The following is a 25,452-nucleotide window of genomic DNA, read 5'->3' as shown; positions in this document are numbered from 1 at the left end:
GGTGACTTAATCAAAATATGGGTACAAAGGAACTGTGATTTCTGAGCTTGGTTTTTGTAAAGAAGTGGGGGCACAGATACTGATGATCGAAGACCTTCATACTGCTAGGACTTGCAGCATGAGAACCTGGCCTGGATTTCCACCAGGAGCCTCGGACAGTCATAGGAGCATTTATACAAAACCAAAACTGTTGGCAGAGCCCCCAAGGAAGAGATCTTCACTCCAAACTGCAGAGCTAAAGGGTCATCTCAGAAATCTGAGTTGGGAATCAGTTTCACAGTATTGTTGCTAGGATTAAATTGTGGATATAAGGTCCTTTCTTGAGAAATAGTTCCAATATCAATTGCAGCAGCAACTTTAAACTGTTTCTGTCTTACCTGGGTATTGCCAGCCTGGCAAATATCAGCAACTGGGGATGGGCTTTGTCTGCCCGCATGGCTTCTGTCAATATTTTCTGTCTATTCCTGACGCCAGTGCTGGAGGCTTCAAAAGTGCTTATTTATTGCATTGAACATCAAATTTAACAGTTATTATCCACCTATGTGTCAGTCCTGTCCAATGTGATTTTTCAGTACTTTCTTTCCTTTTCTGCTTCACAGCAGAGTGTAGCATCCTCATCTGTCTCTGGTAAAACATTTGGTTGTTTTAGGACTCAAAAGGAAACAATGTTGGAGAGATGAAAAACTAGTTGATATTTTTATCAGTTTTTCTAGGGATTCAAAAGATCCCACTGCCAAATTAGAAATGCAGTACAAGTCTCAAAAAAAGCATTGTGCCAAAGTTTTCTTTTTCCCTTGGAATTGGTTCTGGTTCTAAGTCTATTGTTCTGACTTGTCGTGCTCACTTGGTTGTCAGCAGCCTCTTTCCCTTTGTTTAGTTTGACCAATCCCACAGCCACTGTCTGTAAACACTGAATGAGATTCACTTGGGTAGAAAAAGCAAAATGACAATTAGCCTGTTAAGCAAGAGAGCAGAAACCTATGAAAGCACTGTACTACATTTTTAAAAAGCCATTTTAAATGCAACTTTATACTCAGACAATATAAATTGCTACAAACTGCATGGTTAAGAGGACAGGATAGTTAGAAATACGGTACACATTAACCTGTTTGATCTCCTTTTAGAACATTCTTCAAATACCGATCTCATCTTTATTTCTTTTTAGAAATACCATCTTTAATTAAGGGAAGAAAACAGGAATTAGCTGCCTTCCATGTTACCTTGTCACACGAAAAGAAAAACTTCTGTTTTGAAAATAGCATGCTAATCTCCAGGATTTGTTTCTCTCCCTGTTCTTCTGGCTTTAAACAAAGGGTGCTTGATCTGTTTGGTCTTCATCGACATGAAGATGCATCTTATTCTCTTTTGGAGCATTGTTTCTGTTTGTTTAGTTTTGGCATGGCATTTGAAGGCAAAAACAGTGGTGGTTACAGGCATTCAAAACTCCATTATCCGTGTGTTCCCTGAGTGGCTTTTGTTTAGCCATTGTTCCAGTGGGTAAACTGCTCCTATTTCAGACAGTTTATGTTGCCTCCAGTACCAAATATCTCTAAGAATTGTATCTAATAGAGGAGGACGTTCTATAGGAAAAAATAGTATAGGCAGGCACTGAGCCTATAGACACTTATTTTCTGTATACCCAGGCAAAGATCTCGCTTCAATTTTTTCAACCTGTAACTATTGTTTGCTAACATACAGGGCATGACACAAATTGTGAAGTAGTCCTTCCATGTATGGTACAAATATCTTCAATGTTTCTCTCTTCCTTCTGTCTGTAACAGGCAAACCTTGTTTTGCCAAAGATTTTTTGGCTCAGCCACTGGTTTGCAATCTCTGTACTAGGTTGAATGCATCACTTTAAGATGTTGTTCAGGAGGCTAAGGTGGTGGGTTTGGTGGTCAACTCAACTCTGGAACAAAATTAATGGATTTTTCTTCTGGTTTCTGGTGTTTCTTGGGAACATTGCTCTAACTTTGAGATTTGTATGTTCAATGCTATTTGTTAGTGATAGCTCTATACTAGGCATAACCAGCAGCAAAACAGGGAAAAATGTTTTTTTTTTTTTTTTTTTTCTAATCAGCAAAATCTGATTAGAGCAGGTAAGAAAGGAGTGTGAAAAATTTTAAAAGGGGGGGGATGTTTGTTTTTACTCTTCTAGTGTATAGAGCTGTGCTATATTTGAAGTTTGGACCCTTAGTTCTGAAGTGAGACAGAACGGATCATATCCATCAACAAGAGGAGGATTTGGCTGCTTTTCTCCTAGCTTCTTTATTTTCTGTTGGGATTAGTTCTGTTTTCTTTTTAAGAGCAGGGCATGAATGCTTTATCATTTAGTTGAGTGATTATTATATTCATATAATAATTTCCCAATGGAACGGGTGTCCGCAGTTTGACTTCTTTGCATAGTGGTTTTCCATTAGTTCTGCTGTTTGAGCTTGGTGTTTAATTCTGAAAGCTTGCCAATCCATATTTTCTATTCTGTTTTTCTCTTTTCTAGAAGGATTTAAATAATGCTAGGTTGACACCCTCCCCATCCCCCCAGTTTTCTCTTCTATCCTCTGGTATGCTGGTATTTCACTGAGTGACTTTAATATTAATATCACGTACTAAGTAGTTAAATTGAGCATTTCCACCAATCATTCATGACAAGCCTTGTGATAAAGGATTCTTTGGCGATTAGTTTAAGTTAAACATTTGACTTTTGAACTCATTTTTGTGGTATGTTTGAAGACAGTGGTGGCCAACAGTGTATTTTGCTGAGTAACAAACGGCAAACATAGCTGCTTTTTGTTATTATAATAGAGGGATAATTGACATTCTGGTGTTGATGTAGTTGATGTTTTACTTAGCTTTAAAAGAATTCAAAATACTTTGTTATTTTGCTCTAATACAGACAATAAGGTCATGGCTCACGTCCCCTTCATTTTTAAGTGGATTTTCAAATGTATCCTGTTGAAACAAAGAACACAAATTGCATTTGCTTGGAAGTACAATTAAGCATATAAAGGGTGTACTTCAAAGGTCTCATTTTGGGTGAGAAAAGGATAGACTTGAAACAAAATGTAGCTGGGACATACAATCACGAATATGATGAGCTCTGTAGAGCAAGACGTGCATCTCATTGTCCCCCAAGTGATGGCTGTCTCTTGGCTGCGCTTTGTAGGCAGCGTGGTCAGGGTGAGCACATCCTAGGGCTGCGGTCAGCTGTGCTCTGGCCCACCTGCTGTTCGCTGACCCATTGCTGCATTCGGGTCTCTTTTGATCTTAGATACCAAAGATTCCTGTCTTTATTCCCTTTTCTGGGTTAAAAATCCATGCTTGTGATCACACTAATTGTTGATATTGGAGTGCTTCATTTGGATACAGAGACTGTCAGAAGTGCACAAAGATCATTCAGATAAGGTACCCGAGTTCAGTATCCTTTTTTGGATTCTTTTAATGTGAGAATTAAGGTTAAGTGCTTTTTTTTTTTTTTTTTAAAAATTTGCTGGGTGATCTGTATTCATAACACTGTATGTTTTACATAATTCCTATGAATAACATTAGCTCTTTTCACCCCCATAGAGATGTTTTTCAGCTTGCCTAAGTGCTTTTCTTTACACGTTAGACCTGATAAAGGGCTTATGTAGTGAAAAAGACATAATTTTTCCAATTTTACTGCTGTTCCGCTGTAAGATTGTATTACTGTAAACCCATTTTACTTAAATATTTTGGGTACTGTCTGGACACTTTGGAAGAAGTGTGTTAAAATGTGTGGTTAAAACCAGTGTTTCTGAAGGGGAAAGGTAATGTAGTCTCAAATCGTTGAGGTTTGGGATTTTTGCTTGTTTTGTGGTGTGCATTCTGAGGGGGTGATGACAGAAAGGTTGGATGTGTGCGGAGGTAGGAAGCTGGAATTTAGCAGATAGCAGGGCTCTGTGTGATAAAGACAGAAAGCCTTTGATTCCCCATGCGGCATGAAGAAAAGTGATTATCAAGAAATGATGTGTAAAATAGTCTTGTACTTGCAGATAACTTTTCCAGGCTTTTCTGAAGGGTTAGCTGGGTTGATTCCCAAAACACACTTCATTATAGTTGATTTTCTAGTCACATTTTTAATGCAGAGTGAAAAGGAATTTTATCTCATCTCATATTTCTGTCGTGGAAGTTTTTAGGAAGTAGTTAAATTTAACATAGACCTTTGTGCTTTTCCAGCATCTTGGTAAGAACTTGTGATACCATACTTTAAACTTTTACTACTCACAGAAAATGACCTCACTGTCCTTTTTAAAATTGTTTAAAGTTGTTTTGGGGCAATGAGAAGAAACCTAGATTTATTTCCTCTCCTAAATTGTTGGTGTATTTCAGAAGCTGAAGAAATGTCAGGATAATTGATAGTGCCTGTGTTGTGAAGTTTCAATTTATTGCCCAAATATGAAGTTGAAAACAGAATTTTACTGACTATACGTAGACATCTGGTCACACGTCTTGCAGGACTCATTAAATATGTTACTGTCTCAAGTGCTCATCATTTTTGAAAAGCTGATGTAGCACAGCCTTCCCTGGAGCTGTGTGAAAGAAAGAGCTTGAACCTGCTCGCATCTGGTTGAGACAAAATACCTGGGCTAATTAAAACTGCTGAAATCAACCTGACTGATTTTTCATGAAACGAACTGGGAAGCTCCCAGATATGTGCTCTGCCAGCAGAACTGCAAGGCGAAAAAGCAAGTTGGTGCAGGAAGGGTGATGGGGACGGGGACATTTTGCATCAGCACAGTTGCGGCCAGAGTCACTTGCGTGCGTTTCGAAACCTCTCCTTTTGCATTTAGAAATGCTGCTCGGTCTTTTGGAGAAGACGGCCCCTCCCCGGTTTTTGTTTGTAGGATGCCCAAGTGTTTATCGGAAGCGACCCCAGTGAATCACGCGGGAGGTTCTGCGCAGCGCCTGCTTGAGCTGCAGGCCGGCGGTGTGCTGGAATGTAGGGCTATCTTTGGGGCCGCTTCCTTCATCCTTCTGATTCTTTCAAAAGCATCTCATTCTGCTTGTATTTTCCGTACTAGAGGTTTACAGAAAAATGTTTATTGCTAAAGCTTCAAACATTTACTGAAATGCTACAAAACCTAAAGAATTTCTGTGGATTGCTTATATTAAGATCAGATGTGGGAATGTCACACTGAATGTCTGCTTTACAAAACTCAGATGATTTTAATGGAAATAAGCATCTGAAATGGTATGTGCCTAGCAGCAAAATAAAAAAGCAGGGGGAGGGGAACAGACGGGGGAATGATATAATGGGTTGGGATTACACCTCAGTGGTTCCCAGTCCCATCCTGAGCTGCCGCTGACAGAAAGCGATTGCTGTGCTCGCGGCCCTTTCGGGGGCGTGGGGCTGGTTTCTGAAGCGGAGTGCTGCATTACAGGGAAGCCGGCAATGCAAGCAAAGCACTAATCCGCCCAGCTGAAACGGCCTTTGGGTTCAGGCAGTTTCAGCTGTAGGGCAGTTTGAACAAAAAAGGTTCAAGAGCGTTCTTAATTTTTCAGTAATAATTAAAAACTGTCAGGTTGACTTTCATTGATTTTAACTGATCTACAAGCTAGCCTACAACATAAATAGCACTAGGATTTCTGAGGTAACTAAAATTGCTGGTATTGAGTGTAAAGTATTATTTTGGATACAGAAAGCTAATTTTGTCATGAGCTTTAAGATCCCTTCCAACCCAAACCATTTGGTGAGGCTTAAGCAATGGATTTCCTCACTAAGGCTAATGGTTATTGATTCAAAAATCTTAGTAACTCTAATAAAAAATGTTCAAATGTTAAACTTCCATAATTGTTGGGCTGTAAACTGGTGCTTAGCAAGCATTTCTTATGAGGGTACTATTTAAATTGGCTGTGGCTTGGGGCTTGAAAGAGGAACGTGACCTTTGGGTTTGGGAAACCAAGGAAGCCTCTGGCAGCGCCTGGCAGCCTGAGGGGAGGCCCTGCCAGTCCCAGCCCGGAGTCGAAGCGCCTGCAGCTCCTGAGGGATGTCCCAGCCCAGCCGGGCCTCGCCTGCCTTCCTTGTAACCCCAATGGCAACCCACTGCTGCTGCGGGCCCCACCGCTCATAAGTGTGCTTGCCCCGGCTGGCCCTTGGCCTGCTCCCATCACCGTTCACTTCCCCGGAGCAGGCTGTCGCTTCAGAGGCTGTGTTCTCCAAGTGGAGTTTACAGCAACTGCTCGGCTAACTGTTCTGTGCTTGGGAAGGGAGCCTTTAACTGTGGGAGCGTGAGCTTTTTGGGGTTCATAATGCCTAGCAGTGGCATCAATTTTCAGTCTGCTCTGATGCTTGCCCTTCCTGAGAATGAAGGTGGGTGGGAGTGCGCACCCCTGGCAGGCCCCAACTGCGAAACTCTGTGGCTGGAAGTTTCCTGACAGATGATGACATTTTGTCCCTGCCCAAAACTACCAAGAGGGTAGCTAGTAGCAGGTGATCTTACATGAAGAGAGGAGAACATTCTTCCTCACAGATGTAATTGTATTCAGGGACAAATAGTTCTGTGAAATGTGTATGGTCTAGAAAAACTTAGAAGCATGTATCTGGAGGAGAGAACTTGTGAGGAAAGGAGCACTTGTCTGCTTGGTTGTTGCAAAAGCAATTTTATTGTTCCTACAGCATTGCAAGCTGAGCTTCACACTTCCTTTTAAAGAATGTTGACCCTCAAAGCTTTTTGAGGTCTGCAATGATAACTGTTCTCTTCTTGGTCCTGTTGGTTTTCTCCTCAGTTTATTAGAGGCTGCTCTTCCAAATTCTAGTCAGACGGTCTCTTTCCTTTGTGTTTATCTGGGATCTTAATTCTCTACCTGAACAACTTGGAGGCTAGCAGAACAGAAGTTTTTTCTGGTTTTCTAACAGCATGTCATTCTTCATCTGCATGACATTAATCTGAATTTATGTGAGGTTCTCCCTTAGCCTCAGAGGTCTTTCTGAGCAAGGCTGGCTTCACATGAGCTGAAGATGACTTCGTTTCTTGCTGCAGTGAAGGCATAGATTTATTTCTAATTTTGTCACTTCAGAATGGACTATTAGGATAGTGAGATAAAATAGGATACAGACTTAAGTTTATATTACCAAAATTTGTAACTGTTACAGTTTATAAAAGGTAGAGGATGTTGATTTAAAGATCAACTCCTAGAATGTGCTGTGACAGTGTTTTTTAAACTCTCCGTTAGTAATGGGCCTGAGAGAACCAAGTGAAATATTTTTGATTTATAATTACTTAATTTGAAAAGATGACTTCTTGAAAACATTTTTTGAGTGTATAATGATTTAGATGTGATAGTTTTTCAAGTGTGTCTTTCCTTTGTGATAAAAGTAGGCAGGTCTACATTAAAATGTTGATTAAAAGTATACTGGTGAAATTGCGTTAGGATTCTGGCGTGGGTGGGACTGCAAAGAATTTAAATGGCCTTTATTTGGGTTAACTTATGTTCAGTTTTGGAAGCATATGCCCTTCTAGTTTGTCAGTTTTCCAGCACTTGTCACTGTGGAGTTTGCTTTGCAGCAGCCAAAGTTAGTTTTTTTTATACGCTGATGTGATTTTCAATTAGCAAATAACTGTGGTTTTTCTTTTCAAAAAATACTGCATTCCACCATTCTCATTGTATGCTTTTGCCTACTTTTGTGTTCTCTGGAAAAATTGATGTCAAAGATTGTCCATATCTAAGCCTCAGAATGGTGATTTTTTTGTGTGCATTAGAAACTGGCTTTCGAGTCATTTGACATGTGTCTCCATACCCTTGTAGCCCAGCTCTCTGCTTCTCAAGCTATTAGCCATTCATCTAGAAGCTTTTTTTGAATGACCTAGAATGGTTCATTCTCTGCGTTGTTTTAGTGCAGAGTGCTAGCTTGTGATGTTATTTTTTGGGGCTTCATGTCTGCTTCAAGATAGTCTTCCAAATAACTAGATTGTAGTTTTTCTTTCTGTAAGGTTGTGTAAGTTAAGCTAATATAGACCAGTCTAGACATAGCTGACTTAATCCAAAGGTGGTTGAGCTCTAATGTTTCTGCCCTGCGTTTCAGAAATCAGAAGTGTTTCTGAATTTTTTTTTGTACTTTTTCTGTCTCTCCTATCAGCAGTCAGTACTTTAGAAATGTAATCTTTTGAACCAAGTATTTCAGTAAATCTAGTATGAAACATTAGTGGTGTTCTGTACCTCTTTCAAATCAGTCATGTAGAGGTAAAATTATTGCTCATGACAAATGGGATTGTAAAATCATAGAATCATTCAAATGGAAGGGACCTCAGGCACGGTCCAAGCTCCTGCTCAAAAAGCAGGATTAGCACTGAACTCAGACAATGTTGCCTAGGGCTTTGTCAAGCTGGATCTTAGTTTGATTATTTCTTTTTTGTGATTAAGTAAAAGCAGTTAGTTGTCAAACTTTATTCTTGTACTGGAGATATTAATATCCATTTAAAATCAATTAAACTTTCTGAAATGTAAAATTAATCTTTGAAAATATTAAGTCACTGATGCATGAATTTTATGAAATGTGGGAAATACATGAAGCAACATAAAAAGACAATTTTATAACTGCATATTTTTGTTTTTAGAGCCTTGATGAATATGAAGATGATGAAGCAGGGCAGAAGGAGAGAAAGAAGGAGGATGCTATTACTCAGCAGAATACGATACAAAATGAGAGTTCCAGTGCAGATACCACTGGCTCATACTTATTACAGGTGAGGTCTTAATACTTTCTCCTTTTGGTATTTTACTCAGTTCTTAAACTGGTGTTGCCTTCTTTTTCGTACTCCTACTTAACAGTAGATTATATGATTTATGGAAACAAACGTGAAATTCAGAAGCTGTAACATATCTAGAAATAGAGCATAAGGTTCCTTTCCCCAAACTCAGCACTGCTGAGACTCAGCTCTAACAACAGGATTGTTAAGATAAAGGTATAAGTGTCCACCAAACACTCATTTGATATGAGATAGAGAAATGTGAAGATAAGTGAAAAATACCTGTGGGTTTAGAATATTCAATTAATTGGAGGTAAGCTTTTCAGATCAAGACCCTTAGAATATGAAACAGTCACGTATTGGCTGCCTGCATATGTGATTATTGGTGCTTTCCATGCATTCAGTATGGATTTGGTAGGTAGGAGCAGAGGTAAAATTATCTTCTTCCATGCAGTATTCTGCTTCTTTTTGTTGTCCTCCATTCTGTTCCCCAGAATCACTTGTCTCATCCATTGTGCACCTTTCAAGATGTTTCTTTGCACAGTCCTGACTTGTCCACTCTGTCACAGCCTATGATTCTGATTCTGGTATTGAAGCAAACACACGCAGAAAACACCTTGCCTCTACAAAATCTCTTCCCCCCTTTTTATTCTCCAGTCTCCTTGCAGTAGGTGATACTCTGTCCCTTCAGAGGCACAGGAGGTTGGGGTCAGTTGCCATCTATTTCCATGTGATTTCTCCAAGGTGTCTCAGTGAAAGACATGGGGAACACAACTGCTTCTTTTTCCTGTGACTGAATGCTGCAGAGGAAGCACAGCCTATAATACCTTGCACAGCCCCTCTCAGCTGCCTCTTCTCCAAGCTAAGGAATTCTGTTTTATTTAGCTCTTCCTTGTACAGAAGACGTTCAATAACATTCTGTACTTTTTCTGCTTTGACTCTGCTTTATTTGGGATCAGGAAACAGAAATGAAGAGCATGTTCAAGATTCAAATAAACCACTCTACAACCGTGTGCTCTATTTTTTTTTCTGCTTCTTTCCTGATAATTCCTGCTAGTCTTCCTTCTCAGTGTTGCTGAGCACTGAGTTTACTTTCTTTGTTTGTGTGTCTGTTACAAGTTCAACATTTTGGGTTTATCCCTGAGTCATCGTAACCAGCTCATATTCATGCACATGTAAGTTGAGATGCATTATCTTTTTGCCTCACTTGGTGCTTATGTACGCAGTATTTCACCTACTGTTTTGCCTCCCAGCCACTCCTAATAGAGAAGTCCTACATATTTCAACAGTTGATTCTGTTCTGAATAGCATCTGTGGACATCACCTCCCCAAATATATTGAAAAGCGCAGGTCCCAGAATGAGTTCCCATGGAACTCTTTCAGGTACTCCATTCACTTCAATAGCTGGCTGTCAGGTGCTACCACCGTTTCATGGCTTTTCACCGCCAATTTATTCATGGAAAGACATCATCTCTTATTCCAGTGTAGTTTAATTTCTTAAAAAAAAGAGGGGGGGGGAGAAGGGGGGAGTGCTGAAATTCAGTAGACTGTCAACCAAATTTCTCTTCTGGACATCTTTTGACTTAGTTACACTTCAGAAATCTCGTACAGCTTTGTATTTTACAGGTGCCCTGGTGACTCTTCCAGACTATATCATACTTACTTATTTACTTCCTAATTCTGTTAGACTCATTAGCACCACTTTATTCAGAATAAATACCAAACTTACTGGTCTGTAGCTCTCTGGTCCACTCTAGAAACTTCTTAAAGATGGTGACTGTGTTAACGACAGCTACAAGGGCAGTTTTAAGTGAGAGATTAAGCGAAAAGAAAATCATGAGGAAGTCAACATGGATTTACCAAGGGGAAGTAATGCATGACCAACCTGATGGGGTTCTATAATGAAATGCTCAGCCTGATGGATGATGGCGAAGCAGGGGATATTCCTAGACTTCATTAAGGCCTTTGGCACTGTTCCCCCTAAGATCTTCCTAAAAGAAGATGCTGAAGCAGGGTCTGGATGAGCAGACAGTGAGGTGGATCAAAAAATGGCTGAACAACCAGACCCAGAGGTGGCTGTGGTGCAGGCTCTACCTGGAGATCCCCAGGGGTCAGTACTGGGTCCAGTCCTGTTTAACACCTTCATTAACAACGTGGATAACAACTGAGGGTAGAGTGCACCCTCAGTAAATTTGCAGATGACACAAAACCGGGGGGAGTGGCTGACTCACCAGCGAGCGGCCTGTGCTGCCATCCAGAGGGACTTTGACAGGCTAGAGAGGTGGCCTGACAAGAATCTCATGAAGAGCAAGATGGAGAAGTGCAGAGTCCTGCACCTGGGGAGGAACAGCTCCAGGCACCAGTATAAGCTGGGGGCCACCCACCTGCAAAGGAGCTTTACAGAAAAGGACCTAGGAGTCCTGGTAGACACCAAGTTGAACATGAGCCAGCAATGTGTCCTTGCCACAAAGGAGGCTCGTGGTGGCCTGGGCTGCATTAGGCAAAGTGTTGCCAGCAGGTCGAGGGAGCTGATCCTTCTTGTCTGTTTGGCACTGGTGAGGCCACACCTGGAGTGCTGTGCCCAGTTCTGGGCTCCCCAGTACAAGAGAGACTTGGACGCAATGGAGAGAATCCTACACAGGGCCACCAAGATGATGAAGGGACTGGAGCAGCTCGCTTATGAGGAAAGGCTGAGAGAGCTGGGACTCTTCAGCATGGAAAAGAGAAGGCCTGGAGATGTCTCATCAATGTCTGTACGCACCCTGAAGGGAGGGTGCAGAGGGGGCACAGCCAGGCTCTTCTCAGTGGTGCCTAGTGCCAGGCCAAGAGGCAATGGGCACAAACTGGAACACAGGAGGTTCCCTCTCCTGGAACACCAGGCAGCACGTCTTTTCTGTGTGGGTGACGGAGCAGTGGCACAGGCTGCCCCGAGAGGCTGTGGGGTCTCCTCCTTGGAGGCCTTCAAAAGCTGCCTGAACGTGGCCCTGGGCAGCCTGCTCTGGGTGGCCCTGCTTGGGCAGGGTTTGGGCCTGGTGGGCCCCAGAGGTCCTTTTCAGGATTCCTCATTCTGAAATGTTTTTATACATTTTGGAAGTTGTTTGTCAGGCTTTTTTTTTGTTGTGCTCTGCTTTCACTTTTTCAAGAAGCATTCCAGAAGTTGTCACTTCGTTTCCCTAGTGTTATTATTATATAGTATTTTGACTGTATTCCCATGTCCCTGTTTTTTCATCCATATATTCTATTCATTTTGACCAGCAGTCTCAGTTTCTCTTTAGCAGACTGCCTGCATTAATTTTACCCTGCACAGTTCCAAGTTTGTCACCTCCAAATTCAAACAGGCACTACTTCTTTGCTGACAGAGCACAGCAGGGGTGTCTTGTCACTGACAATACAGTGTCTCAGTCCTTGGATCTGGCAAAGACCCAGGCTGCCTCATGCACAGAACAGATGGAACCTTAGCAAGTTGAATCTGCTAAGACTTAATCAGTGTATTACTGACTGTCAACTCGCTTTTAATAGAATATTTTTATAAGTGGCCCAAACTTGAAGAGAATTTGACAGTGTTATTTCAGCTTTGATGAATTAGTTTCATTTTGATGGTACACTGTGTAACAGTGGAGCCTCATTCTGTTCTTAAACAGATCTAAGAACTAAATCAACTCTAGTTGGTTTAACCAATATTTATTATCATTCTACCTATTAAGCAAAGTAACTGCATTTCTTCAGTTACAGACTTTTTCACTGACTTGTCCATTCTATGATCATTTTATGAAACTTGTAAATAATTACTGTGACATTTATATGGGAATCACAGATAGTAATGACTCTGTGTATGATAGACAAAAATATTGCTGAATGATATTATCTTGTTTCTAGTCCTTAACCTGATCTTTCAGCTTTAGTTTAGTTTTATTTTAGCATTGTGGGCAAAATGCAGTTTTTGAAACAGCTTTGAGGGCTTAACTCTGTCTGAATTTGAAGTCCTTGATCCAAAGCACAGAGATGTGAGATTTATTTAAGAATAGATAGGAGAGTGTTTTTTCCTGAAGCAGGACTTATTTTAGTTGAAATCAACTTACTTTTTTTTTTTTTTTTTAATTGGAAATGTGGATGTGGTAGGTCTGGCAACTTTATCTAAACATTAAAAATACAGTGCAATCAGAACTGTCATTTAACTTCAGCAAAAGATAGTGTGGAAAGCTTCACCTCACCAGTTGAATCAAAACTAAATCTACTCCCAAACACAGAACAAGTGTGCTGACTGTCTTGCTTAATTTTTCTGCTATATCTCATTGTGCAGCTCTCAGCTTGTGGGTCAAAATGTTGCCAAATACTGACTGAAGTGTATGGGGATGCAGGCTAGGAGTGGTAATGCTAAGGACAAGCAGTAACTACAGCTAGGAATTGTCGGAGTCTGGCAATTATACAGGTCCATCTCTTGCTTAGCAGAGAGGGTAAAATTAAAAATAGTGCAAAAATATTTGATAGCAATGTCTTTCTTGCAGTTGGACAGAAGTGTTGTTATATTTAGGGTAACGTCTCAGTTGAGGAAGGGGTTGATACCTACTCAAAATAAAGATAACTTGCATCAAAAAACCCTACAAGAGTTGGCTGAAAAAAATGATCAGTCCAATGAAGATATTTTTAAAAGCCTCTTAGAACACTTGATGAGTTCCAGAAGGTGGAAAGATGCAACTACTGTGTTAAGGGTCAGAACATATATATATATATATATATATATATATATATAAACCTTGTGGGTGTATATATAAAAGTATATATATACACACATATCTATATGTAAGGCCTTATCTTTTTGTATCAAAGAATTCAGGTTGTGCTGATACCATGGACAACTGCCTCTTGGAATTCAGTGGCTCGGGGAAAATTTTAGGAAACTAGATGCACAAATAAGTGCCCTTCTTGGTGTAATCCTGTTCAGGAAGTGCTAATATTGCTTTTGTGTCATGTTAGAACTGATACCCAAGTGTGACACCACATTGTGTCTGTATTACTTTGTGGTGTTCATGGAAAACCAGAGACCAAATTGGGAAAAAAATGAGAAGGTTAACCCAAAGCCCCAAAGCCTATATATATATATATATATATATGTGTATATATATATATATATATAAAAATTTATTAAGAAAGGAGAGTGAGAGTTGGCATTACAGTGGCTGTAGTAAACTACAGAGGGATGATATATTGATATATAGTAGAGTTTTCTCTAGGGAGAAAAATGGGGTAAAAAAGCATTCCTAAGGCAAATCAAGCTCACCATAAAAGTAAAGCTTGCTTTTTTCACATTGTGGGTGATCTATCAGTGTGAGAAACTGGGTGGGTAAATGTGTAGATTCTCCGTTCCTTAAAACCTTCCAATCAGTTGTGGCTGTTTTTTTTTTTTTTTTTAATTTTTCTGGAAACGATGCCACAATCATACAGAGTGTCATTTTCAATACACTGTAGTAGTTTGAAATCCTGTGTTTTGTGTTATCTTAGCTTCCTTTCTGCTCACGTTTTATTTCAGATGTTGTAGTGTCTGTGAGTGCTGATTGTTGTGCTAGGCATTGTGCGAACACACACAAAAATGTCATCTGCTCCGAACAGTGTGACATTTAAGTATAAGATGTGGGAATAGTTGAGTAAATATGTATTGGCAAGAGCACCGAGAAACAATAAGGTATTTGAGATCTGCAGAGTTATTTTGGACTTTGGCATCGGGATAGGGTTTATTGTGTTCTAGATGTGTGTTTTTCTCTCCGGTGAGTGATGACAAAAGGAGTCTGACTAGATCAGATGTAGACATCTAAAATTAGATGGGCTGAATCCTTTCCTCTCCCTGGCAGACTTGGACCAAGCGTGTCAGAATGTTTTGGTTCTAAAGGAGTTGGAAGTGGGTATCACATTAGCGATAGTGTGAGATACCAATTTTCGTGCATTCAAGCATGAAAAGAGGATACTCCAAGTCAGTTAGCTAATGAGGTTCAATCTTTGTGAAATAAATACTCCGAACCCTTTAAGTGAAAGGTAACGATCTACAAAAATCAGAATGTTTTAGAACATCCTGCTATAAAATGGGAATGCTGCTCTTCATTACTGTCACACAGCAGCACAAATTGTCCGGTTAATTTCTTAATACCTGCTTAAGGAGCTGCAGCTGATAACTGGCACAGTCACCAGTACCTTTGTGTGAGGAGTGACTGACAGAAGTCTCCACAGTCTTCTGCTAGACACCTGCTTTTGGATTTGTATTCCTGGCACGCAGCTGGTAGGGGAATTCTGCTTCTCAGAAGTTCTGAAGTCTGGGACTCCAGTGGGAGATGTGACTCATGCTTTTTGTTAAGCCACACCTGCTGTTTTGCTGTACCTGATCACATATTGCGTACTGCTGCGGAGCCCAGGAACTTTCTCAAGGCCCTTGGGCTCTACTTAAGAGATTACGGTCATCTTGTTCCAACCATTAATTCGTTTTTGTGTGTGCTATTGTAATGGGCATTTCTTGGAGTTCCTGTATTGCTCTTACATTGTGTAGCGACAAGAAACTCAAGAAATTTCAGGATGTTCACTCTTAACAAATGATTTTATGGAAGATTCAACATCCGTAGGACATACTTGAGACAGTTAAACATCCACACTGGAGCACAGTCAACAACACTAAAGAGATTTGCCAGGCAAAAGATTTCATTAAATTTATAAGACTGAACCTTGTGGTTATTGACATACTGTATCTTGCATCAGATTCCTAAAATAAATTTAATTTCTGTGCAGTGTGTGACAGGCTAAAGCTTGATCCTAGTGCTGTGTTCCTGTGGAGCTGCTAATCCAAGACAACACAGGGGGAAGTTGCAAAGTTGCTTTAGTTTTCAACTCATAATGCAGACCTGCATACACAGTAGTATTGCTACATCTCGGGCTGCTGTCACTCCTCTCAGTAATACAGATTTTTGTTCTTTGCAAGTGATTAGCTTGTGATAGGTGTTTAGGTTATCATTCTGTTTCGTGTAGAAACTACCTGGCACCTTGTAAAGAATCTTTCTGATGGGAGATGAGGATAGGATGAAATTTTTGTTCTCTACAAGAAATGGATTCTACGTAAGAATGCAATTTGTACTTAGTCAGCATTCACCTAATGATATAACTGCAAAATTATGCCACAGCTGATTGGGTTCATCGTAGTTAACTTCAGCAGCGAATAGGTTAGAGGGCTGGTGAAATCCCCTAAACTTGATTTATTAGTGAGACCATGCAGTTACGACTTGCACATTCAATCATAAGTCATACATGAGCATGTAAATTGAAGGAAAAACATGTATGATCTTTTTTTAACCTTTTGTTCTAAGTAGGCTTAACATTTCTCTGAAGCATTGCAGGCGATTCCTAAAAGGAATGCAGCCCAAGGGGGTTCCCACAGAAGCACTCTGTGGCAGTTATATTTGCTTAAATACTGTCTTTTGCCTCAGATGTGGCCCAGCATGTTGAAATTCTCAGAAGCAGCTGTGCACGCCAGTGTTACAAAGCTGTAAATGTTTAATAGAGGCACCTTACAAGCTATGCTGAAAGCAATAAATAAAATAAAGTTAGGGAATGAAAGTCTCTGGTGGCTTCTAAGCTGTGTGAAAAGCCACGAGGAATGCAGGGAACTGAAGTATTACGTGGATCTCCATTAGGAAACAGCTGAAAACCTGCTTGGCACAAGCATCCCAAGAGTTTTCTGCTTGAATCTTATGCCAAGAACATGCTGCCAAATAAGCTTCTTAACTTGCATTGCAGTTTATACCTGCCTATTTTGCGTTTACTGGCTTTTTATTTCACAAAACAGTGTAATGACATACAGCATCCCTTTGCAATAGCTATTATCTGATGTAGTAACGATGTTCATATCTATTCGTACCTGACCACAGCTTTTCAGTGTTTTCTATCTAGGTTTCACATAGTTCTTGCAAAGGAGAACTGTGTGCCTGCATTTAAGAGTAATAATTCACCTTTTATAAGTATATTTTCATGGTGTTACTTTCTGTTCATTGAATTATGCTACAGGGAATGCCCCAGTTTATTAAGACATGCTTTTATGTTTTATGCTATATTTGTTCAGATGTTAGGCCAAGTATTATTTTACATAATAACATGATCATAATACTGGCATACTTCTTTAAAAAAAAAAAAAGATTAAATAATACGTGTTTAAAATACAAAAATATGTAAATTAGGAGAAGCTGTATTTGAGTGTATGAAGTTGTATGTAGTTGTGCAAAATCAGATTGTAGGACTCTGGTATTTGACAGTTAAATTACCAGATAATATTGGGCTTTCTCTTTGCAGATTAACGACATGATCTGTCTCACAGGGATGGTACAAAACCAGTCATTTGTATTCACAAAGCACTTAGACAATAACAGTGAATGCAATAGAAAGACTCATGAGGAAATTTTATTGTATGTCCAAAGTGTTCCCAGAGGATGGATTAAAAAGTACTGAAATCCAGCGTTCAAACATTGAAGCATCACTTATTTATTTAATGCACTTACATCTCAAGTAGGTTTTCCATGTGCAGTGCTTTTAAAGTGACATTAGGTACAGGGGATTTGTTGCTTTGCACGGTTCCTGACACGAACCAGGTACTTCCCATGTTCACCTGAGATTCTTGGCATGACTTGGGACACCCAAATTATTCCTTTGGTCTCTCTAAGGAAAATATGAACCCAGGAATTCCATCTTTCCATGATCATGTATGATCAATCCATCACGCAAACAGCCTATGGTAATACAGGCACATATCCAGAGCAGTTTGAGTACACCAAGTGCAGTAAATACGGCATGGTGGCTGCTTCTTGAAAATGCAACAAATGCAAACCCTGGGCAGTACTCTCAGAGTACGGTGCTTTGTGTGGTGTGTCAGAGGTCTTGTGCAAAAATGTGTCATGTTATGACACCATGAGAGGCAGCGTCAAACATGTAGCTGTAAGGATTTGAATAAAAGTTGCTTAAATTATTGACATTCTGGTGCTTTCTGGGCTGGTTGACTTTGCACTCTGAATAATTGTTTTGTAATGCGTTTTGTCTGTGGTGTTGGAGACTGGGGAATGGGACAAAAAATGAACATAGTAGCTTCTTCATCAAGCCACAAGGTCACTGCTCTGAGTTTAGGAGTGATAATGTTGCATGGTGGTCTTGTCTGGTATAATTGGAGTCTTTATATACACTGAGTTAATTGTTTTGCAAAAACGAGGTTGCTAGATTTTAATTAAATTGTGTGCATGCTGTGAGTGTCGCTTTTGTAAAAAGGCAGTTTTAAAACAGTGGAATTCCTAGCTGAATGGGCTGCATAATCCTCATGGCTGCGGCAGCACAGGTTTATTTGCCAAAATCTTCCTCCTGTACCCTCCTGTGAGCAGCCTGTGTGTGTGCGGTGCTGAGCCACGCGCGTTTGGTAAGTCTTGCATTCCCAAAGGATCTGCACACGCTCAGCAAGTCTGGTTCAACTCTATCGCACGTGTGCTACCGGACACTGCTGCTGGTGAGGAATGCTTTAAACAGCCACGTCAGGAGCATTTAATTTAGTAGAGGAATCATTCCAACTTCAAATCTCGTTTCAGGAACGCATTTCACTCCCGGTAAATAAGTCAAACGTACCCATGAAGTCTTTTCTAGTGGAGTAGTAGTTCCTGTGTGCACACCCACAGTGATTCGTTGCAGGACCTGCGTGAACACTGAAGCTGAACCAAGCCTGAGCGGTGGCTACTTGCTCCTGCTTCAGGTTCTCAGCGGTGCCTGGCAATGGCAGGGGTTTCAGGCACTTCCTAAATCCTTGTGCGGACCCAATGGGAAGCAGAGATTGTACATTATGATTTCTTTCTTGTAGCTTGTTAAGTTGTGCTGTGATCTCTCCATTAAGATTTTTTTGCTTTGTTTGCTTTTCCTTTCCTATTTTCTTATCTCCAGATGTTGCTGCCATATACTCAGCCTGTTTTGAGCAGGTTTTTGTTCTGTGGTTGCTGTTTGTTTCTTTCACTGTTGACTTCATGAAGTTACGCTCCAAAATTGCATAAGCTTGCACATTAGCCTTTATACGGCCAGAATGAATAGGAAGCAGTTTCTCAATTTCTCAGCTAATGCTTTTGAGCAGTCAGCAGGGGCCTCATGTCAAGGAATTCATTTTCCCACATGCGTGCTTTTTTGGACTGGCATCACTTTTAACTCAGATAATTGAACGCTGGTTTGGAAAGCTTCTTTTATTCCCAAAGGAGTCAATGTGGAAATTCTGCTCAGCTGTCAGAGATGATGATGTCTAAGTGGGTATCTCCTCCCAGTCTTAAGATTCCTTGAATAAAAAAGGTGACCCCATGGAACACGCACTGCAGCTGAAGTCTCTGTGGGAAGAAGAGCCTTCTGGTAAATACAAGTTCGTTGAGCAGGGAAGGACTTCTGCCATATCTGCTTGTGCAAATAAATGACCAGAGTGACTGATGGTAAAAGCTTCTGTAAGATACAGAAGTGCTCGGGGTGTGGGCACAGGGGGGAGGACACTTCTGCAAGACCCTGTGTGGACCAAAGGGGTCCTGCTGAATGCCCTTGTGCACAGGGGAGGGGGAAAAAGTTACTTAGTATTGCAGAAAGATGAGCAAAAATGTATGCAGCTCTACAGAAATAGGCGTAGCAGTACTTGTCAAACATTTTTGTGACGTGGATCATACCTGCAGGTTATTCACAGTAAGTTACAGAGGACGGCAGTGGTAGTTGCTCGCCTGGGCTTGCGCATTCACGTGCTGCCTAGTCCAGTTCCCCAGTGGGCTGACGATGGGGTAGAGGCCCCCTTCTCACTGCGACCGTCGTCCAGTGTAAATAACGTGACAGCCTGGGAGGGAGAAGGACTCCAGGATCCAGAGTTGTTTGGTGGAACCAGTCTGGCTGCGTTTATACTGCTAGAAAGCACAAGGCCTGGGCGTCAGCTCAGCTCCTGCACCGCTGATAGTGCCTGTGGCTTAATGATTAGCAAGACTTTCTGGCATGGTTCTGGTTTGTGCAACCTAGTGCTGTCCTGTGTCGTACCCAGGGACTGTTTGAGGACTAATGCACCAGGAACCGGCCCGTGTAGCCAGTATGAATGTTGCAGCATGGGGTTTGGTTGCCTGTGTAGTGCTACTAGAACCTTACTAGCCTCTGCGTTCCCAAAAAAAGCTCTGTGCCCTTCATCCGCACATTGGGGGTGTGCAACACAGACCTTGGTTTCATGCTGTGAAAACACTACTGCGGGCTGCCATTCAGCCCTTGCATTATTTTCAGCTGCTTTTAACTTTAGGGGTTAAAAACCGCCACCGCCGATAAACAGCACAGATGGTTGTGGCTGCACTGGAGAAGTTGGGTTTGTGACGAGTTATGTTTCTAGTACATAGTGTGCAAGCCACTGCGTAGACAAGTCAACACGTAACTCACCCACAGATAGGTTGAAAAAGTTACAATGCTTGGGAAGTGTGAGATGAATCCCATCAAAAAGAACTTTGGGAACCTGTATTTTGTCTTTTTGTGCCTCTGGACAGAGGCTAGTGTATGGTGAAGTGGAGATGCACCTAGTTCCATGCAGGATTTTATAGTTACACTTGCTATAAACCACCCCAGCAAATTATGCTTCTATTTTCACTGTTGTCATGTCTACTGTGGATTTCATAGCACAATTCAGCTCTTCTGTGACTAGAGGTCCTGACACTACTTTCTTAATTTCTCTGAGCTGTAAAGGTTTATGCCCATTTGAATTCTCTCTTTTAAAAAATGTTCTCATTTCAGTGACGAGTAATGTGTGTGAGATACCTACCTGTGCCTTTTCCTTATGTGCTGGAGGTCTTCAGGTTTTTGGCAGCAGTATTGATCCTCTCTCTCTCTTTTTTTTTTTTTTTTTTTAAATAAATGGCTGACATGCTGCATTCGGGAGCTTTGTTCAAGTGTTTCCAAGCTCCCATTTTGTTTTGAAACCCGCATCTTCAGTTTACTGCTGTGCAGTGCTGATCCATGAAGGCTGTACACTGCTTATAATCACTGTCTTTCTGATGATGTTTCCAGCCCCGCTCCATCAGTGAGTCACTTCAGGTGCTGTCGGCCTGTTTTAAGCAGCTCTCCTTGTCGTGTTCTCTGTTGGAGTGCCTAACTGCTTGTCCTGCGCTCTTCTGTCTCTTTGCAGTTGAACATTGCTTGGGTAGAGAAATGAAGAAAAACGGTTAAAGAAAAAACTCTGCTCGTGCGTTCAAGTGTTTATAGCTTCCTTATTTTTTAAGCTGTTTTCTTCTTGATTGTACTTGACTTTCCCAGGAGTTGCTTGATTACCTGCAGGTGTCTTTAATTTTTTCCTCTCGCTTAATGCCCTCAATACATTGCTTCTTGGGTAGGAGTTGAGGGTCTTTACTGCCTTGTTAGACATCTGATTTGATTCCCTAGACATTCTTCCAGAGTTTCTCAGAGGCCTTCTGGCTCTGTGTAAGGAGGGAGATGACTCAGAATTCTTTTGGCTTCACGATGGTAATCCCTATCACTTGCATCCAGGTGTTGTAGCATGTCTGTGTTACTTCTTGTTTGAAGTCCCTGTTAATTATATATTAATTAAAGGCTGTAGTTAAGGCTGTAAAAAGTAATTTTAAAGCTCACTTGTATCCAGAACTACAGAAAGTTAACTTTTCCCTGACTGAAATCTGTTTTTTACAATCTGTTTTTTCCCCCTGCTCCTTTGGGGGTTACCTGACTGTACAGGCTGATCACTTGCTGTAAATAAAACTTTCACTGTATTTCTTTCGTTTTCTCTTACCCCAGTGTCTCCTTTGTCTGAGCGTATCTGTAATGAACAATTTTGTTTATTCTGCTTTACAAATTATATGTAATAATTTTGAAACTTCCCGGACATAGTAAAGACATCATATAGTGTTACTTAAATCACAGAACTGCCAATGAACACAAAAGTAATATGCTACAACTAAACAGGAAAAGGTACACCATATAAAAATACGTACATGTAAGTGTATGCAATATAAATACAGCATGCCTTCCAACCTTAACCTCTCTGTGAGTCTGTGAAATTAACATCTGGTTTGAAGCTGATTAAGAGATAGGGGTGAACTGTAAGAACTAATAAACTTTAAAATCCTCCATTTGTTTGTATAAAAACGCAACTATGTTTGTAAATCTTATCTACCAAGAAGTAGCCCAGAAAGTTAGGCATTAAATTTTAGTTCATGTTTTCCAGGCACAGAACCACCGTGACCCATGTATTCCAGTGAGTTTGTTAATAGAAGACATTTGCACCTTTGCAACTGTGGAACTGTGTAAGATTAAAAAAAATAAATAAAATTGTAGTAGCATGATGTGAAATCAGTCTGACCTCCATGTCGTGCCACAGTCGAATAACTGGGTACCAATATACTGGATTTTTTTTCCTTCACAGTTGGGCAGCTGACTGATAGTTGGATTAGCCGCATTCGACCCAGCAAAGTGATTTGGGACAGGCAATGCGTGTGCTCCAGAATGCTTTGGGGAGCATGGTACCCAAGCATTTTGGTAGTTGGGACAGAGTAAGTGTGCATGCAGCAGCTGCGAGTGTTACTGCCCACGCTGCAGTCTGGCTGGCTCCTCACCAAGGCGCTCGAATATCCTTGAACCGTGCTTCCCAAGCTGGGTGTGCGGGAACATTTGAGTCACCCGGCGGCAGCCAGAGCCCGAGGGTTCCCCTGGATCCGGGCAGGTCTTGGGAAGAGGCATGCTTTGCCCATTGCTCCCGAGTTCTGGAAAAGCAAAACCTACGTGTGAGCAAGATCTGCACGCAGGCGTGTTGGATGTGCAGTACTTAATTGAGGCTCTGCTCTGTCGGGCAAAGTGAGCACGTTGCTCATCTGCAGTCCAGAACCACACACACATTACAGAGAACTGCATGCTTGCAGAAGATATCAAAAAATAATTAATTGAATAGCTTTTCTCCCCAAAGGGTTGCACAGTCAAGAAAGAGAAGACCTGAAACCTGTTGGAGATGCAAGGGTTTTATATGGGCTGCAGTGAAAGGGTCTGGGAAATTCCAAGTGCCTAGGGAACTGCTAGCTCATGATGCTAGCCTAACTTATTGTTATGGTACAATACCATACTACCTCTGAAGTGGTGTCTTCTCTTTGGGTCTTGTTTGATATTATTTCATATGTATATCAACATATATTCTTGTCGTTTAGATGTATTTGTATATCTAAATGTGTAATGTAGATATATACAAATACGTATAAAAAAAGACATTACATATACGTATAAAAGAACTGAATGCAGATAAAGATGTTTGAAGGCAGATGCTCTAATAGATCAATTCACTTATAAAACTTAGCCTTTTATTTTCTATCCTTCCTAAAGAAAGCATTATCCTTGTGTAGATCTGTAATGCCATTGCCTTTCCACTTCTATGAATGCCTACCTGAATCCATCAGACAGTATTTCAGAAACAGGTGACTAGAAGCTGTATTAACCTTAAATTTCCTCTCTTTAGTATAGATAAAGAAATTGTATTCCTCTTCTCCCCTCTGACATTTTTGTTAGGTCTCAGTTGTCTACGCCAGCTGCCTCACAGGGAAGAGATTGTTCTTTATTGCTGACCTGCGTTTAAATCTCTGGGTGCTTCATTATCAAAATAGCTTTGACTATTGCATTTGAATTTCCAGAATACTGGAATGTCTTTTTCCTGCTCAAAGATTTATTAATTCTGGTACAATTCTATTCACTATGGCATGTTTTGAAAAGATCGGTTGGATGTAAATTAAACAAAGCTCTTTTAAAATGTGTTGGTTCCTGCTTGACAGAGTACAAATCAAAGGAAGATTAAAATACGATGCCAGGCTATTTCAGAACAGTAGGTCAGCTTTTATTTTTGTTTGATCTTACCAGGTTCCTGTTTCAGTTTATTTTGTAACTGATTAATAGGTGGTGATAACTTCATGCTTTCTTAACAGTTTTAGAAATAAAAGCTCATTTTTACAGTGGCTGCTTATAAAAGAGATTTACTGGGTGTGTAAAGTGTTTAAGGTCAGCTCTAGGAAATCCACGCCAGAAAAAAACTAAAATGTAATGATTCTGAGCAGTAGATGTAAAATCTTGGCAGCTAGTTGACTAAGAGGAGGGGAGGAAGCCTGGGATGGTTTTGTATGTACAAGGCTTCTGCCCAAGTAGAGATTTAGAAATTGCACAGCTACAGGGGGTGCAAGTAGTTCAGTAATATAACTTGAGGCTCTAAAAAAGTACCTTGGAGTGCTTCTAAAAGGAATGGTTTCAGTGGAAAAAACCTTTATCATATTGGGGTGAAATCGGCGTTAAATTCCATGGAAAACTTCTCTAGAAATTTTCAAATGGTTTAGAATCAGGAATGGAAAGTAAGTGGTACCCTCATGGCTCTGTTACTCCTGCGAGATGCTTTTTCATGGGGAGTTTGGATGGGAGGGAAAAGTGGCATACCTCATTTTCCTTCCTCCTGCTATTCGCAGCGGTAATTATTTCTGGCTTGTATTAGCATCGGGTTGCCTTTCAGTTAGCCAGCATTCAGAAGTAATCTTACTTCTAATAGCTGAATTAGACGTAGGCTGCACTGCAGAACGTCTGTAGCTGCTGTTTCCAAGGAAATGGCAATAAAAAATTGTACTGAACCTGAGAAGAAAGCAGTTAGAGTTGATCAAGATGTGATTCATGTTGGAGATTTGAGTTAACTTGATTGCCTGGGTGGAAGTAGAATCCACCTGTTCCTTGATATAAAAAACAAACAAACAAAAAAAACCCCTTCCTCTGGGCAGTGAAGTTGTATCTGCTCCCATCTTGAGGAATATTTAGGAAACTTCATAAGGAAACCTGTATTAGGATTGCATATGAAAACTAAAATTGTTTTGATGGCCCGTTTTCAGTCAAAATTTTACCTTACATGTTGCAGCAATATTGTCATGTAGTCAACATGTGAGTTTACACCGGTATTGTCAAATTCGACAACACTGCCTGTGTTATACATACCAGCACTTACACCAGCATGCCCCAGCAGCCTGTTTTGATACAGACAATTAGCTTTAATTGTTTGTGAAACTTTTAAGTAGTCTTCAGGGTATCCCAGTGAAATATTTTCATAGTTTGGCTGACTTCTAGGGTTTGTACATGTTTTAAAACAATGTTTGTTAATACATTTTAACTAACGGATTTGTAATGGTAGCGTTGGCTTAACATCTGGAAATCTTTGTCAGACACTTGTAAACACGGACAACTCTATTTATTTAAAGCCTGATGACCAGCCTGTTCATCTAATCTGTGCATTGGCTGGATGAAATACCAAGATGAGCCAGGAGGAGAGAAGGGAATTAGCAAAATTGCTTACCTCCTAGTTCGACAGAAGTTAAATTGGCAGTAAGTGGTTTCGTTAAAGGAGTGGTCTCAGCTGCCGTTTGTGCCCTCGTGCTCTTGTGTAGGTGTGTGTTAGGCTGCGTGGTGAACCAGATGGAGCTCGTCTGCAGTGAGACAAATCTGTGTTTTTTCCCTGGTGATTTCACACCCCTGGTGCATTAACTTGTGGCTGTGCAGACATGACTGTAGGCACGAGGAGCAGGATCGGGGGATTTGTAGGCATGGGGAAAAGGGAGCGTGGCCGGTTTCTGGAGCGGTGCTGACTTCTGTCTGTCTGCAGTGACCTTGCACTCCCACTTGAGATGGAGTGAGAGCAAGGCCACTTGATTATAGAAATTATTAGTGGTAGTGTGATGTTAGAAGATAA

At 40.8% G+C, this 25,452-nt stretch overlaps 1 protein-coding gene across 1 annotated transcript in view; it reads left to right on the top strand.

The window, feature by feature from the left end:
* PAWR (pro-apoptotic WT1 regulator) overlaps positions 1–25,452 on the top strand; it is a 78,718-nt gene that overhangs the window by 31,362 nt on the left and 21,904 nt on the right. The window contains exon 3 of the mRNA XM_035544097.2: positions 8,574–8,702. Within this exon, the coding sequence (XP_035399990.1) occupies positions 8,574–8,702 (129 nt within the window). The remainder of the gene's footprint in view (positions 1–8,573; positions 8,703–25,452) is intronic.

This window comes from Cygnus atratus, chromosome 1 (assembly GCF_013377495.2).
Source record: "Cygnus atratus isolate AKBS03 ecotype Queensland, Australia chromosome 1, CAtr_DNAZoo_HiC_assembly, whole genome shotgun sequence".
Taxonomy (NCBI): Eukaryota; Metazoa; Chordata; class Aves; order Anseriformes; family Anatidae; genus Cygnus; species Cygnus atratus.
Note: the sequence above shows the minus strand (reverse complement) of the source record. Positions and strands in the feature narration are given on the sequence as shown.